This window comes from Muscardinus avellanarius (genome assembly GCF_963383645.1).
Source record: "Muscardinus avellanarius genome assembly, chromosome: X".
Lineage (NCBI taxonomy): Eukaryota > Metazoa > Chordata > Mammalia > Rodentia > Gliridae > Muscardinus > Muscardinus avellanarius.
This window is the reverse complement of record NC_137792.1, coordinates 86,187,699-86,205,335: the sequence shown is the minus strand read 5'-3', so window position 1 is coordinate 86,205,335 and position 17,637 is coordinate 86,187,699. Positions and strand designations below refer to the sequence as shown.

At 43.1% G+C, this 17,637-nt stretch overlaps 1 protein-coding gene across 1 annotated transcript; it reads left to right on the top strand.

Annotated features, from left to right (window-relative positions):
• Positions 1-1,518: 1,518 nt before the first annotated feature.
• Positions 1,519-13,615, top strand: AKAP14 (A-kinase anchoring protein 14; the record flags this gene model as incomplete). Its single annotated transcript, XM_080718956.1, has 6 exons — positions 1,519-1,684; positions 1,773-1,864; positions 3,573-3,668; positions 6,229-6,408; positions 12,732-12,784; positions 13,531-13,615. 6 exons carry the CDS (start codon positions 1,519-1,521, stop codon positions 13,613-13,615), a joined length of 672 nt encoding a protein of 223 aa, XP_080575082.1.
• Between the last annotated feature and the right edge of the window lie 4,022 nt (positions 13,616-17,637).

Genomic DNA, 17,637 nt, shown 5'->3' with positions numbered 1-17,637 from the left:
TCTTATTTATAGAAAAATAAGCAGGTCCCTTTTGGAGAGGGACATCTACTGGCAATGTAGAGCCCTAGTGCAAAGAACTGCCTGCAAGGAATTGACAAATGTGTTGAAGTAAAAGATTGCTCAGAAGTGAAGAGACTTAAGCAGTAGCATGGAAAGAAAGAAAAATCCAAGACTGAGGGGAAAAGATGTACAAAAGGCAGAAAATGTGCCAAGACTTTTAGTTCTGTGATGGTCACAGGTTCACAGCCCTAATAATTCTAATCTCCTCCTCCTCCTCCTCCTCCTCCTCCTCCTCCTCCTCTTCCTCCTCCTCCTGTTCTTTGGTACTGGGCATTGAACCCAGGGGCATTCTACCTCCAAGCTACATTCCTAGCCCTTCCTATTTCTTTTTTTTTTTTACTTTGAAACAGGGTTTTGCTAAGTTACGAAGGCTGTCCTCGGACCTGTTACTTTCCTGTCTCAGTCTCTCAAGTACTGGGATTGCAGGGATTACTGGGATTACTACACTCAGCTCATATTCACATTTTAATAGATGTTGAAGGAATCTGGAGAACTTTAGTTTATCATTTATGTAAAAAAGTCTTGCCAGGCGTAGTGGTGCACATTTGTAATCTCAGTACTTGGAGGCTGAGACAGGAAGATCGCGGTTCGCGGACAACCTCAGCTACTTAGTGAGGGCCTCCGCAATTTAGTGAGACCCTGTTTCAAAATAAAGAATAAAAAATAGGGCTGGAGGTGTATCTCAGAGGTAAAATGCCCTTGGATTTAATCCCCAGCATCGCAAAAAAAAAAAAATCTTACTACAGCTAGGCATGGTGGTGTATACCAGTAATCCCAGCATTTGGGAGGCTGAGACAGGAGGATAGAAGCTTTGAGACTAGCCTCAGCAACTTATCAAGATCCTGTTTCAACATGAAAAATAGGAATGGGGATGTAACCTGGAGGTAGAATGCCCCCACTACCGCAAAAAAAAAAAAAAAAAAAAAAGGAGCCCAGTGTGGTGGCACATGCTTGTAATCTTAGTACTGGAGAAGTCAAGATAGGAGGATTGCAGCCAACCTTGGCAATTTAGGGAGGCTCTCAGTAACCTAGTGAGGCCCTGTTTCCAAATAAGAAATAAAATCTGTCTGGGAATGTACCTTAGAGGTAGAATGCCTCTGGGTTTAATCCCCAATACCAAAAAATCGGAGTTCTAGAACTCCAAAGAAATTAGTAATCGTTCTAAATCATTTTGATGTATGTCGTCATGGTTATGAGAATGTGGACATCCTTGGTTTTGAGGAGAAATAGATCTTGGCAGCCAGGTACAAAGGGTCTACAGTGAGGTCTCCCTCCTACCCCTGAGCTCCATCTCCTCTCCATTGGCAACTCCTTGTGCCTGTACCTTGTGAGTGTTGAAGAAATACTCTGTATGTACATGAGTGCATGCTTGGGCTTGTACACACACACACACACACACACACACACACACACACACACAGAGTAATTTCTTGAGTTTCTTTACCTAGGCAAAAGAAAATGAATACGACTAAAAAGTCCAAAGGCCGGAAGGTAACAATCGTGGAAAATGATTCCGTAGCCAAGAAGGGGACAAAGACAGATGGAAAAGATATCAAGAAACTGGCTGAAGCGGCTCTGTCTCTAGTTGAAGATGTCATCGCTACTGCTGTTCTGATTGTAGAAGGTAGTGATCCTGTTTGGTGACCTAAAACTGGTCTCATTACGTAACACCACACTGCCCGGTAATAAACATATTCACCACTTGTTTGCAGATGCCAGCAATCCAAAGAAAAATATCAAGTGGATCACTCATGGTGAATTCACAGCAGAAAAAGGCCGGAGGCAAATTGAAAAGTACGTTTCGGTAAGTTAGCCCAAAGCTCTGGTTTGTTACACCAGGAATGAGGAGCAATTAAAAGGCTTTTGTTGTCGGGTGTGGTGGCGCACGCTTGTAATCCCCGCGCTTGGGAGGATGAGACAGGAGGATCACAGGTATAAAGCTAGCCTCAGCAACTTAGTGAGACCCTGATTCAAAACTAAAAATTATAAAGGGCTTGGGGTGAGGTGTAGCTTGGAGGTAGAATGTCCCTGGGTTCAATCCCCAGTACTGAAAAAAAAGTTGGAAGTCCAGGAAACCAAGGAATTATAACAAAGGCAATGAGAATAAGTGAACCATCTTTATATGGTTCCAAAGTCAAGGTAGAGCCAGGTAAGGTGGGGCAGGCTTGTAATCCCAGTAACTTAGAAGGCTGAGACAGGAGGGTCGCAAATTCAAGGACAGCTTCAGCAAGTAGTGAGACTTAGCAACCTAGCAAGACACTGTTTCAAAATGAAAGTTTAAAGCTGGGCATGGTGGCGCACTCTTGTAATCCCCACGCTTGGGAGGATGAGACAGGAGGATTGCGCAGGTTTGAAGCCAGCCTCAGCTACTTAATGAGGCTCTCAGGAACTTAGTGAGACCCTGTTTCCAAATAAAGTATAAAAAATAGGTCTGGGGGTATAGCTTGGTGGTAGAAAGCCCCTGGGTTCCACCCCCTAGTACCACCAAAAAAAAAAAAAAAAAAAAAAAAAGAAAGTTTAATTTTGAGGTAGAATGCCTCTGAATTCAATTCCCATTAACAACAACAACAACAACAACAACAACAACAACACCCAAAACCCAAAGCCAAAAAAGCAAAAAGCGAGGTTAAGGTGGGATAGATTTGTGGGTGACTGGCCCAACTGTATTGCCCAGTGTTTGTGTCATCCTGACCTTATGTTTTGCTAAGGAAACTAATATTTCCAGTTAAGTAATTTGTCCACATTGCTGTATCAAGGCCTAGTGTCCAAAGGAGGGAGATACTTCTCCAGAATAGGATTTCGCCCCTACTGACTATAGTATGTTCATGTTAACAGAGGGGATGTGTTTGTTTGTTTAGTCTATGTGGTGCTGGGGATCAAACCCAGGGTACTTCTGAGCTACCTCTGAGCCATAGCCACATCCCCAGAATCTATGGTCTTTGGATTCTGCTTTGGAATGTATTGCCCAGGTGATAAGACATACATGCCCATTAATTCCACCCCACCCCACCCCCACCTGTGTCTAGTTCTAACCCTTCTGTGTGGCGTAGCTTGGCTGATTTGGCGAAAAGGCCTTGGGTTGCTTTGCAGAACTAACTGGCAGGTAGATAAAGAAGACTGGCTTGAGCCAGGTGTGGTGGTGCCTGCCTGTAATCCTAGCACTTTGGAGGCGGAGACAGGAAGATCGCAGGTTTGAGCACAGCCTCAACAACATAGTGGGACCCTGTTTCAAAAATAAACAATGAATATAATGCACCGATAAAAAATTAAAAAAAAAACCCAAAAAACAAAATTGGGCTGGGGGTATAGGTTGGAGGTAGAATGCATCTGGGTTCAGCCTCCAGTATCTAAATAGATAAATAAATAAATAAATAAATGGGCCGAGGTGTAGCTCAGAGGAAGGCTGCTTTTGGGTTCAACCTCCAGTATCAAAAAAGGAAGTGGAGGAGAAGGAAGAGAAGAGGAAGAAGACGGGTTTGAAATTCTCTCATTGTATTTCCAATGAAAACCAGATGAAATTGATGGAAGTGGACTCCCCACCCCAGGCCAAGTCTCCAGCTTCTCTGTTCCTCTGGCCAGCCCATTTAAGCCTGCAGGCTTCAGGGCAGGTTCGTGGGTGCTGGACCGCCCTGGTTAGGTAGAGCTGCACACTCTCCATCTGCCCTCAGGGCACCTTCCACTGCTGTTACTGGAAGGGCACGGGGAGCTTGGAGAGCAGGGACAGTGCCATGCTCTGATTACCCTTGGGCCTTCCTGCTCTGGGGCACACCTCCATTTGGGTTCGGACACAGACCCCTGACTGCTGCATTCAGCGCTCCCAAATCACACTCGGACAGGCCAGAGCAAGCAGGAACACTCTCGCAAATGCTACTGGCCATTCTGAGTAAGAGGCCAATAAAGTAAGCCCTAATGATGTCATACAAGGGCCCCAAGGGATCTGAGCCCCCTGTCCTCAACCAAACTTCTCTTACTACCATCTCCCCTTTCCCCTTCCTCAACCCAGCCACATCGCCTCTTTGCTGTCCTTTGACTGCCAGCCAGGTCTCCACCTCAGGACCTTTGTGCTTGTTGTTCTTGCTGCCTGAAACCGCATCTGCAAAGATTATATATATATATATATATATATATATATATATATATATATATATGTATTCTCATGGATCGCTGCTTTACCTATCTTCAGATCTTTGTTAAAATACTACTATTCATGGAGGGCTTTCCTGACCACTTCTAGAATTACAACCTTCTTTCTCTCTGACTCATTCTTCCCTTAGCACATGAGACTACAGTCTACATATTTACCCCGTGGCCTTTCTTTCACCACCAGATCACATGATCCAAGAGGGCAGGAATATGTTGCCACTGTTCCTGGCCCCTAGTAACATCAGGTATACAGTGGATGCTCAATACATCTGTGTTGAATACACGAATCAATGTATGATCTGATTATCATCATTTCTTCACAGTTAAAGAGCCAGGTCAAAATATCTGTCTCACCTCTTTTGTAGAACTCTTGTGAGGATAGAATAAATTAAAAGTAGAGGACTAAAAGCTGAATATTACTCATGACATGAGAGTGCCCTGTTTCCAGCCCTGCTAAAACAGCCCTGGAAATAAGACCTACCATGCAGGTGCTAGGCATTTCTATTGATTGATTGATTGATTGATTGCTACTGGGCATTGAACCCAGAGACATTCTACCTCTGCGCTACAGTGTGTGCCACCACAACTGGCTCTGTGCTTTCTTTTTTTCTTTTTTCTTTTTTTTTTTTTTGCGGGTCTGGGGATGGAACCCAGGGGCATTTGACCTCCAAGCTACACCCCCTGCCCTATTTTTTATTATTTATTTTGAAACCGGGTCTCACTGAGTTGCAGAGGGCCTCACTAAGTAGCTGAGGCTGTCCCCGAACCGTGATCCTCCAGGTCTCAGCCTCCCGAATGCTAGGATTACAAGCGTGCACCACCACGCCCGGCTGGCTCTGTGCTTTCTTACGTGCTTTTTTTGTTGGTGCTGCAGTTGGAATCTAGGGCCTTGCGCATGGTAGGCAGGTACGCTACCACTGAGCTACACCCCAGTCCTGATGCTTTCAATAATATAGTTAACGATGACACATGCCTGTAATCTTAGTACTTGGCAGGCTGAGACAGGATTATCCCAGGTTTGAGGTCAGCCTCAGCAATTTAGTGAGACCCTATCCTGTTTCCAAAGAATAAAACAGGACGGGGGTAGCTCTGGGGTGAAATGCTCTTGGATTCAGTCCCCAGTACCACAAAAAATAATATAGTCAACCTCAGTTGTGCATTCCCATCTCATTCCAACAACAGGTCTAGACATATGAGATATTCCAAGATTTTTTTTTCTCTTGGTACTGGAGATTGGACCCAGAGTCATTGTATCCTCAAGCTATACCACTAGCCCAATTTTTAGTTTTTGCTTTACAACAGGGTCTCGCTAGGTTACTGAGAGTCTCACAAATTGCTGAAGTTGGCTTTGAACCTGTGATCCTCCTGTCTCAGTCTCCCAAGTAGTGGGATTATAGCTGTGTGCCACTCCACCTGGCTCCAAGTTTTTCTTTCATTGACACTGCTAGCAAGATTTGCATTTTGGAAGAGAAGCTTTTCATATGTTGCAAACAAGGAATCGTTCCTTTCTGAGGGATGAGGATTATTGTCTGACTCATTCCTATTATGACCATATATATGTATTTTTTGTGGTAGTGGGGATTGAACCCAGGGCATTCTACCTCTGAGCTACACCCCAGCCCTATTATGTTTTTATTTTGAAACAGGGTCTTACTAGGTTGCTGACAGTCTCACTATGTTGCTGAGGCTGGCCTCTACTGGGACAGGTGTTTACTATCATGTTAACCTAAGGCCTTGCCTTTATCAAAAGAACTTGAGTGGATCTGCTTTGATTTCTCTCTTTTCTTATTTTTAAAATTAAATTAATTAATTAATTAATTAGTTTATTTGCGGTACTGGGGATAGAACCCAGGGGCATTCTACCTCCAAGCTCCACCCCCCAGCCCTTTATTTTGAAACAGGGTCTCACTAAGTAGCTGAGGCTGTCCGCAAACCATAATCCACCTGTCTCAGCCTCCTGGATGCTGGAATTACAAGCGTGCGCCACTACGCCTGGCTGAGCTTTCTCTCTTTTCTATGAATCAGACTTGGGAGTATCAACGCCGCTGGGTACACTACACAGAGTTTATAAAGAGGGAGGACTTAATTCATAGCTTCCGCTATGTCTACTGTTCACGCTGGAGTGTCCCAACCGCTCGGATCCCCATGCCAAGAGTTAGTGCTGCTGCCCATTTCTCCATCAAGATCAACAAAAACAAGCCTCCGGTAAGCTCCGCGCTGCCCGGTTCCCTTTGCTGAGGCTTTGAGGCAAATGGAGACTTCTCTAGTCTAAGTCATCAATGACCCCTGTTTGCAAATTTTCTCTTCTCTTGCGTAACCCCACTCTTCCCCTCCCCCACCTCCTCTCTTCTCTCTCTCTCTCTTTTTTTTTTTTTTTTTTGCAGTACTGGGGAGGAAACCCAGGGGGTATTCTACCTCTGAGCTATACCCCCATCCCTATTTTTTATTCTTTATTTTGAAACAGGATCTCACTGAGTTTCAAAGGGCTTCACTAAGTAGTAGCTGAGGCTGTCTGTGAACTGTGATCCTCCTGTCTCAGCCTCCCAAATTACAAGCAGTGCCACCATGCTTGGCTTCCTCTTTCCTTTTTGTTGTAGTGGGTATAGAACTCAGGAATATTCTACCTCCATGCTACAGCCCCATCCCTATTTTATTTTTATTTAGAAACAGGGTCTAAGTTGCTGAGGCTGTCTTTGAACATGTGATCCTCCTGTCTCAGCCTCCCAAATACCTGGGGTTAGCATGCACCACCACACATGGCTGCAAAATTTGTCATATTTCTGTTTATCTTACGTGGCCCATCTATAGCACTTGCCATGTCTGATTCCCCTCTCTTCCATGACACTTTCTACTTGGCTTCTAGAACACACTCTCCTGGTTTTCCTCCTTGGTGTCTACTGCTAACCCTGTCTTATGCAAAGCTCTGCATGTTAGAATGTCCCACACAGCCCTCGAACTCTTTCTTTTTTTTGTGGTACTGGGGATGGAACCCAGGGACATTCTACTTCTGAGATCCACCCCTAGCCCTATTTTTTAATTTTGAAATAGGCTCTCATTAAGTTGCAGAGGGCCTCACTGAGTAGCTGAGGCTGTCCGCGAACCTGCGATCCTCCTGTCTCAGCCTCCCAAGTACTGGGATTACGAGCATGCGCCACCACACCCAGCCTTAGACCCCTTCTCTATACTCCCAGTTTATATTGTCCTGGCTCACAATTTTAAATGTCACCTACAGCTTATTGTCCTCAAATTTATACTTCTAGCCCAGACATCTTCCACTAAGAGATTTGATAAACATTTCACTTATTGTATGTAAAACTGAACTTTTCATTTCCCTTCCAAATTGGAGTTATGAGCTGGCTTCCTCCTTACTCTTCTTTTTCTCTCACATCCCTTATTTAATCCAGGTGGAGCTGGGCATTGTGGTGCACACTTGTAATTTCAGTTACTCGGGAGGCTGAGACAGGAGGATCTCAGGTTCACAGTGAGCCTCAGCTACTTAGTGAGGTCCTCCGCAACTTAGTGAGACCCTGTTTCAAAATAAAGAGTAAAATATGGTTGGGGATGTAGCTTAGAGGTAGAATACCCCTGAGTTGAATCCCCATTTCCAAAAAGAAAAGAAATCCAGGTGGAGCTGGGCATGGTGGAACATGCCTATAATCCCAGTACTTGGGAGGCTGAGAAAGGAGGATAGCAAGTTGGAAGTTAGCCTTAGCAACTCAGTGAGATGATATCAAAATTAAAAAAAAGAGGGCTGGAAATGTTGTTTGGAGCTAGAATGCTCATGGATTCAATCCCCAGAACCAGAAAAAAAGTGAAAGAAATAAGAAGAAATACAGGCGGCTCTACTTTTAAAAATATGCCAGAACAGCTGGGTGTGGTGGTACATGCTTGCAATCCTAGTACTTGGGAGGCCAAGACAGGAGATTCACAGGTTCAAAGCCAGCCTCAGCAACTTGTGAGGCACTCCGAAACTTAATGAGACCCTGTTTCAAAATAAAGAATAGAGCCGGGTGAGGTGGCACATTCTTGTAATCCCAGCATTCGGGAGGCTGAGACAGGAGGATCATGGTTCGAGGCCAGCTTCAGCTACTTAGTGATGCCCTTGGCAACTCAGTGAGACCCTGTTTCAAAAAAAAATAAAGAATAAAAACAGGGCAGGAGGTGTAGCTCAGAGGTAGAATGCCCCTGGGTTTTATCCCCAGACCCACAAAAAACAAACAAACAAAAAACTAAAGAATAAAAAGTCGGGCTGGGAGTAGAGCTCAAAGGTAGAATGCCCCTGGGTTCTATCCCTGGTAACACACACACACACACACACACACACACACACACACACACGCCAGAGTTCCACAAATTCTTGTCAGTCTACTTGTACCGCGCTGGTCCAAGACACTATTCTCTCTGACCAACATGATTTCCACAGCTTCCTATCTTGGTCTCTCTTCTTCCGCATTTACCCTCATCATGTCTCCTTAAGTATTTTCTGTAGTGCTGGCTGAATAAATAGTGGAATTTCTCTTTTCAATATAGCAACCGGCCAGGGTGAGCCCTGTATAATGAAAGTCTATCACTATTTGTGTTTAAAAGTTTCAAAGGTATTTCTCAAACTTTAAAGTACATACAAATTCCTTGGGGATCTTATTAAATGGAGCTCCTGATCCAGCAGGCCTGGGGTAGGGCTTCAGATTCCGCATTACTAACAAGCCTCTAAGTGTGCCGACACTGCGACCCGGAGATGGATGTTGGCAGAACAATGTTATTTCTGCTTTCTCACCCCCTCCCCCACTCTGCTCCAGCCACTCTGATCTTCTTGCTGTACCTCAAATAAGCCAGGTAGAGTCTTGCCTCAGGACCTTTGCACTTCCTATTCCTTTTGAATGGAATATTCTCCTCTAGGCACATGGATTGCCTGCCCCTCATTTCCTGTCTTGCACTTTACTTTCTATCTGTGCTTCTTTCACATAACTATTACCTGTGAATATTCTATACAATTGATGATTTTGTTGTTTGCTCTGCCAAAAAGTAAGTTCCATGAAGGCAGGGACTTTTGTCTTGCTGTAAAACAAGGCATGGCAAATAAAATCTTGAAGGAATGACGACTTATAGCCACTACGTAGACCAGGAATAAGAAATATGTTGACTTGAGGGCTGATGTGAAATGAACCAAACTAACATCTGTAGCCAGGCATGGTGGTGCATGCCTGTGATCCTAGGACCTGGGAGGCTAAGACAGGACGATCGCAGGATCCCAGCCTCAGCAACTTAGGAAGGCTCTCCGAAATCTAGTGGGACCCTGTTTCAAAATAAAAATAAAATAGGGGTGGGGCAGGGTAGCTCAAAAGTAGAGCCATCCTGGGTTCAATCTCCAGTAACACACATACGCACACACATGCCACCACCACCGCCGACAACAAAACAAAAACAAAAAACAATCCATGGGTTCAAGGGAAGGGGCCTCAGAGAAGTGAGGCTGGTACCAAGTGTATTGCCTGGAACATAAAACACATAAAAAATGGTATTTTCCTGTGGCCTGCCTATCCTTTTGGAAAAGTTATTTAAGCTTCAATCTGATTCTAAAGATTTATTTATTTATTTATTGCTACTGGGAATTGAACCCAGGGACATTCTATCTCTGAGCTATACCCCCAGTACTATTTTATTTTATTTTTTTGGTAATGGGGATGGAACCCAGAGGCATTCTGCCTCCGAGCTACATCCTCAACCCTTTTGTTTTTGTTTGGAAACAGGGTCACTAAGTTGCTGAGGCTGGCCTTGAACCTGCAATCCTGTCTTAGCCTCCCAAGCACTGGGATCACAGGCGTATGTCATCTTGCCTGACTCCCATTTTATTTTTTAGTTTGAAACAGGGTCTCACTAAATTGCTGAGGGCCATGCTAGTTTGCCGAGGCTGCCCTGGGACCTGGGACCTTCCTGTCTCAGCCTCCCAAGTACTGGTAGTACAGGTGTGTACCACTGCATTCAGCTTGATTCGAAGGCTTTATATATGGACCGCCTAGTGAGACAACTGTGCCCTCTATTCATGCTATCCCAGAACAAACATCTATTCAGAATTTGGTACCTGGAGTAATCTAAAGAGGCACAGGAGGTGGAGAGTTCACTTCTTCTGGTCATATTTCTTCCATCAGCTGTCCTGCTGACTGGCAGTCAGAGTATGAAGTTAAGGCCAAGGAGGTGAGCAAGAGCATATCAAAGTCCATGCATCGTGAGGTTTCGGGAGGATGGCTCTTGCTTTAAATCCTAAGCATAATTTGGAAGTGAGAAGGGGTGGGGACTACTGAGACTCGATTATAAACCTACATTTTTATGCTACTTTAAAATGTTTTCAAACAAGCTGGGCGTGGTGGCGCACGCTTGTAATCCCAGCATTTGGGAGGCTGAGACAGGAGGCTCGCGGTTCGCGGACAGCCTCAGCTACATAGTGAGGCCCTCTGCAAATCAGTGAGAACATGTTTCAAAATAAAGAATAAAAAATAGGGCAGGGGGTGTAGCTCGGAGGTCGAATGCCTCTGGGTTCCAACCCCACACCCGCAAAATAAATAAATAAATAAATAAATAAATAAATAATGTTTTCAAACTTTATCTCTCTTATTTCTTTCTGATGCCATTCTTAAGAAGTAAAGCGTAATCAGCTAAGCAAACCAGAGCATGTAAAGAAGGTAAATGACAGGCCTGCAATCCCAGTACTTGGAAGGCTGAGACGGGAAGAGCACAGGTTCATGGCCAGTAATTTAGGTAGGGACTCGGCAACCTAATGAGACCCTGTTTCAAAATAAAATAAAATAAAATAAAATAAAATAAAATAAAATAAAATAAAATAAAATAAAATAAAATGGGGGTGGGATTGTAGCTGAGAGGTAGTATCCCTGGCTTCAACCCCAAGTTAGACACATAAAAAGAAGGTAAATGACTTACCTATGCTCCTCTGAATGAAGAACACGAGCTTCTACCAACTTGTCTCCATTTTTTTTTTGCTATACTGAGAACTGAACCTGGGGCATTCTACCTTTAAGCTACACCCCCAGCTCTATTCTTTTGTGTGTGTGTGTGTGTGTGTGTGTGGTACTGGGGGTGGAACCCAGGGGCTTTCTACCTCAGGGCTACACTCCCAGACCTATTTTACATTTTATTTGGAAACAGTGTCTCACTAAATTGCTGAGAGCCTCTCTAAGTAACTGAGGCTGGCTTCGAACCTGCGCGATCCTCCTGTCTCTGCCTCCCAAGCGCTGGGATTACAAGAGTGCGCCACCACGCCTGGCTCTATTTTTCATTCTTTTATAACATGGTTTCGAGCCGGGCGTGGTGGCGCACTCTTGTAATCCCCGCGCTTGGGAGGCTGAGACAGGAGGATCGCACAGGTTCGAAGCCAGCCTCAGCTACTTAGAGAGGCTCTCAGCAATTTAGTGAGACCCTGTTTCCAAATAAAATATAAAAATAGGTCTGGGAGTGTAGCCCGGGGGGTAGAAAGCCCCTGGGTTCTACCCCCAGTACCACCAAAAAACAAAAACAAAAACAAAAAAACCCCCCAAAACCAAACATAGTTTCACTAAATTGCAGAGGGCCTCATTAAGTAGCTGAGGCTGGCCACAAGCCTGGGATCCTCCTGTCTCGGCCTCCCAAGTACTGGGATTACAAGTGTGTACCACCATGCCTGGCCTATGGCAATTCTTAACATATTTGTTGCCCAAAAGTTCTTTTGCTGAATAGGTTTGAGGTAACTAAGAACTACCACCTACAGGCTCCTAATTCTTTTTTTGTGGGTGTGTGGTGCTGGGAACTGAACTCTGGGGCATTCTACTGCTGAGCTACACCTGTAGCCCTATTTTCTTTTATTTTTAATTTTGAAACAGGGTCTCATTAAATTACTGAGAGCCTCACTAGATTGTTGGCCATGTATATGTGATCCTCCTGTCCAGCATCCTAAGTAGTAGGATTACAAGTGTGTGCCACCATGCCTAGCTTAGGCTCCCAATTTTTTTTTGTGGTACTAAGAATGGAACCCAGGGGCATTCTACTTCTAAGCTATACCTCCAGCTCTATTTTTTATTTTTTAGTGGTACTGGGGATGGAACCCAGGGGGCCTTCTACCTTCGGGCTACACTCCCAGACCTATTTTATATTTTTATTTGGAAAAAGGGTCTTTTAAGCCAGTTGAGGCTGGCTTCGAACCTGCACAATCCTCCTGTCTCAGCCTCTCTCAAGTGCCGGGATTACAAGCGTGCGCCACCATGCCCGGCTTATTCTTTATTTTGAAACAGGGCCTGAGTTGCGAAGGGCCTAAGTAGCTGAGGCTGACCATGAACATGAGGCTGTCCATGAATCCTCTGGTCTCCTCCACCTTCCGAATGTTGGGATTACAAGTGTGTACCACCACACTGGGCCAGGCTCCCAATTTGTAAGGAAGATAAATTTTGGAAACTCAAGGTTATATGTATGGATAAGTGTAGAGAGGGAAGCAATTAAGATCTGCTGTGCTTGGCCTAGCTGACAGTTGTCCTTCTCTCCCTTAGGATACACCCGTTGATGTCTCTTTTATCTTTGAGGGCCAGTCATTAGTTCTAAGGTAATAAATAGTTGGAGACTTATTTTATTTTTTTATTTTTTGCGGGTCTGGGATTGGAGCCCAGGGGCATTTGACCTCCGAGCTACAGCCCCTGCCTTATTTTTTATTCTTTATTTTGAAACCGGGTCTCACTGAGTTGCAGAGGGCCTCAGTAAGTAGCGAGGCTGTCCGCGAACCACGATCCTCTGGTCTCAGCCTCCCAAATGCTGGGATTACAAGCGCGCGCCACCACACCCGGCTGGAGACTTATTTTAAAAGGGTGGGTGGAAGGTCATCATGCTACAAGAATCCAGCAGGCCCAAAGCCACAGGCAGTTCATATAGTGGTCATTTGCCTTCTTTGGACCACTGGTTCCATTAGAATGGGCTGAAATTAGGATTTTGCCGTTATCATATTGATTTAGAATCTAGCTTTTCAGTAATTAGAAACCTGAGTCTGAGTTAAGTTAGAGATAGAGTGGGGCAAAGTGGGCCATATCTGTGGTTTGTACAGGAAACCTCAAAATCACACAAAATTAATCATGAATAGTGATCCCTTTTATCTGCTTAGTAGATTCTTCCCATGTAAGCTCATTAACCCTTTTGTTGACTGGACCTAAGGAACAGTAAGGAATAGAACCTTCCCCACCCTCTCTCTCATTATTCTCTCCCTTACCACACAGAGATAAGAGTAAAGAGGGAATCCCTGGCTCAGTGTTTTGTTTGATTATAAAAGCTTTTGGTGTGTTTGTTTTTCTTCCTCTATAGACCAGGAACCATTCGCTTTCGAGAAAAATGGCTGAGGGACATTATTGAGGCCAAACATGTTTTAATGGAGTCGATCCCCTTCTAATTCAATCATCTGATTCTTACAGAATGTGTTAGGATTGCTTTTTGAATCAGAATATGTTAAAAATACAATAGAGCACATGAAACCACAGACTATTTCTTGAATAATAAATGTGTGGCGCGCAACTCAGCTGTGGCTTTTGCATTCATTTATTCAGTTTCTAGTCTGCAACTTTCGGCACATCAGCAGAATAACCAGGAAAGTTTCCGTCTTCTACAATACTTTCCACATATCTATAGGCATCACTTTAGCTTACAAGTATAGTGCTGAGTTTGGAGACTTGTAAAAATTTACCTGCTAGGTCAAAGTGACATTGATGTTTGGCTGTTTGATCCTCCATGTTTTCAGTCTAGACAGACACACTTATGGACACAACTGGGGAATAAAAAATGGCATCTACAATTCATAATATATTCAGTCTGAAGGGTTCCCTTCCTCACAGATCCCTCATTTACTGTAAGTTAAGCCTCACTATTGGACATTTTGAAACTCTGAAGCCTGGCATGACACCTTTCTATACACACCATCACAGTTGCCATGGCAATAGGATGGCTTAAGGATGGGGAGGATGGTGAAACATGCAAACTCAACCCCCTACCTATTTCTGGTCTTCTTTCCATCCTCATACCAGATCATCACTTGTTTCTACCTTCTCTGCAAGGTGCCCTTGTCTGGCTGTAGAATTTCCAAACACGAAAAACAAAAGTACATTTCACATCAGTGATTCCTTACAAGTACATTAGGATTCATATTTACACAGATGAACACTGGGAAAGAACATGGAATACTATTATTTATGTGGTAGGACTGTTAGTAAGTTTTCTTCCTTCTCTTTTTACTGTTTTATTTGTGTAACAAAAAGGGGAGAGAAAATTCTATCAGAACAACAGGTGAGGAAGTGGGAAACTAGATGTCTTCTGGGAAAACAACAACAAAAAAATTTAACTACAAGAGCCCTAGTGTTTTAACTCATGGCTCAACTGACTAAATAGTTGGAAGCAGTAACTCTCATAAGCTCAAAATAAGATAATTTTAGCACTTTTATTATTTTTCCCTCTTTCTCAAAGAATATGCTACTGAAGGTATTCTTTGGCAGATCTTAACCCCTGATGGTAGGTAAGGTCCTGAAATAAATTAATATATTTTCTTTCATTTACTCATCAAATTCTTTTTGGTATTGGAGAATGATCCTAGGGGAATTCTACCCCCAAGCTATACCCCTACTCCTTTTTATTTTTTATTTTTACTAAAATTACTGAGTTTTGCTAAATTACTGAGTGTCTTACCAAGTTGCTGAGGCTGGCCTCAAACCTGCAATTTTCTATTCTCAGCCTCCCAAGTATTGGAATTACAGGTATGTGCTATAACCCCTCACTTACTCAATAAATTTTGCTCTGGAGGAGAAAGAAGAACCAAATAAAAATTCACATAATTCATATATCACAAAATTGCTGCATTTAAACTACCTTTCATATTAAAAATAAAAGAATAAAGCCAGGTGTGGTGGCACACACTTGTAATCCTAGTGTTTGGGAGGTTGAAACAGGAGGATCATGGTTCATGGACAGCCTCAGCTACTTAGTGAGGTCCTTTGCAACTCAGTGAGACCCTGTTTCAAAATAAAGAATAAAAAATAGGGCTGGGGTGTAGCTCAAAGTTAGAATGCCCCTGGGTTCCACCCCCAGTACTACCAAAAAAAAAAAAAAAGAATATACTCAGTTTCTAAGAACCAGTAACAAAAAATATTCTTAGAGAATAAATTTTTTAAGTGGGGATTATAAACTTTAAATTTTATTATACCTGGAAGAAGATGAATTAAGACTCACAGATGAATTAAGACTCACAAATCGGTGACCTAATTTCCTTTTAACTTTTGGAAACTATAGATTAGGCTTTGCAGTATAGATTTCCCTAGAAAATACATTAAATAGGAAAACCTATGTTCTATATTTTGATATACTACTGCCTTATTTAAAATTTCGGACAAAAAAACACTTTAAACTATCATAAGGAGAAAACATTTGTGTGTGTGTGTGTGTGTGTGTGTGTGTGTGTGTGTGTGTGTGTGTATGTTACTGGGAATTGAATCCAGGGGTATTTTACCACTGAGCTATACCCTTAAATATGTTTTTTTATTTTATTTTTTTTTGGTGTTACTGGGGTTCCTGGAAGCCCTTCTTTTATTTTTTTTAATTTTTGGTGGTACTGGGGGTGGAACCCAGAGGCTTTCTACCTCAGGGCTATACTCCCAGACCTATTTTATATTTTATTTGGAAACAGGGTCTCACTAAGTTGCTGAGAGCCTCACTAAGTAGCTGAGGCTGGCTTCGAACCTGCGCGATCCTCCTGTCTCAGCCTCCCAAGCACGGGGATTACAAGCATGCGCCACCACACCCGGCTTCCTGGAAGCCCTTCTATCTCTGAGCTATGCTCCCAGACCTATTTTTATACTTTTTTATTTGGAAACATGGTCTCTTAAGCCAGCCACACCCGCTGGCTTAGGAGACCCTGTTTCCAAATAAAAATGTAAAAATAGGTCTGGGAGTGTAGCCCGGAGGTAGAAGGTCTTCCAGGAACCCCAGTACCACCAAAACAAAACAAAAAAAAATTTGAAGCAGGTCTCACTAAGTTGCTGAGGCTGGCCTTGAGCCTACAATCCTTCTGTCTCAGTTGCTCCCTCCCCAAGACTGGGATTATAGCCACTGTGCTGGCTGAGAAGGCATTTTAAAAAATTTATTTTTAGGTACTGGGGATTGAACCAGGGGCATTATACCTCCAAACTATACCCCTAGCCCTATTTATACTGTTTATTTTGAAATAAGGTCTCACTGAATTGTAGAGGGCCACACTAAGTAGCTGAGACTGGCCGTGAACCTGTGATCCTCTGGTCTCAGCCTCTCAAGTAAAGGGATCATAAGCGTGAGCCACCATGCCTGGCTGAGAGGGCATTTTAAAACAGCATAATCAATATTTCCCCATCACTCAGAAATCTAAATTTATCCTATGTATATTATAATAACATTGATCAAAACAACCTTCCAACCTTTCAATAACAGCCCAAACTTTCACTGTCCCTTCCCCCTTTAACTGTTGTTACCTAACTAAAATAAAGGAAGAAAAAAGATCATGATCATACAGTCCCACAGTTTGCATTTGTCAAATACGTGACAAAACGAGGGTGTTTTATACAAAATTAAGGATCATACTATTATACTAAATGACAGATGTAAAAAATTCAACTGCAAGTTTTAACAATGCTTTAAAAATCTGTCTATTAAATAAAGGACAGTTAAACATGTTTAACATTTTAGCTTAATCCTTCTGAAAGAACTAAGTTAAAATACTGATTTATTATATTTTTCCCTATCAGCACTCTTAACCATTCCCTACTCTCAATCTTTTTAGATGTTACCTTATTATTAAATAATAGCTTGGATAGAAATAACATACTTACTTTGGCATAGAAATACACTTCTCAAGAATTTATGTATTTCTTTTGGTACTGGGTACTTGGGTACTTCCAAGCCAAACCACCCAGACTTATTTTATGTTTTAATTTGGAAACAGGGTCTCGCTAGGTTGCTGAGGCTGGCCTTGAACCTGTGATCCTCCTAAGCCTTCCAAGTGCTGTGATTACAGGCACACACCACCTGCCCAGCCAAACACTTTATATTTGAAAGAACTATTATTTCATTTTTGCAATGTGGGGGATCAAATGCAGGGCCTTGTACATGCTCTACAACTGTGCTACACCCCAAGTCCCAGAAAGAACTGCTTTTAAGTAACTTGCTAAGCATTTAAAACCACTAATGTCCACATTTTCAATTCAACAAATCCATGGATTAGTAGGCTTTTTGGTTTTCTGGCTGGTTTAAGAGTGGAAGTAGAAGGCTGGGCATGGTGGCGCATGCTTGTCATCCCCGCGCTTGGGAGGCGGAGACAGGAGGATCGCGCAGGTTCGAAGCCAGCCACGCGCGCTGGCTTAGGAGACCCTGTTTCCAAATAAAAATGTAAAAATAGGTCTG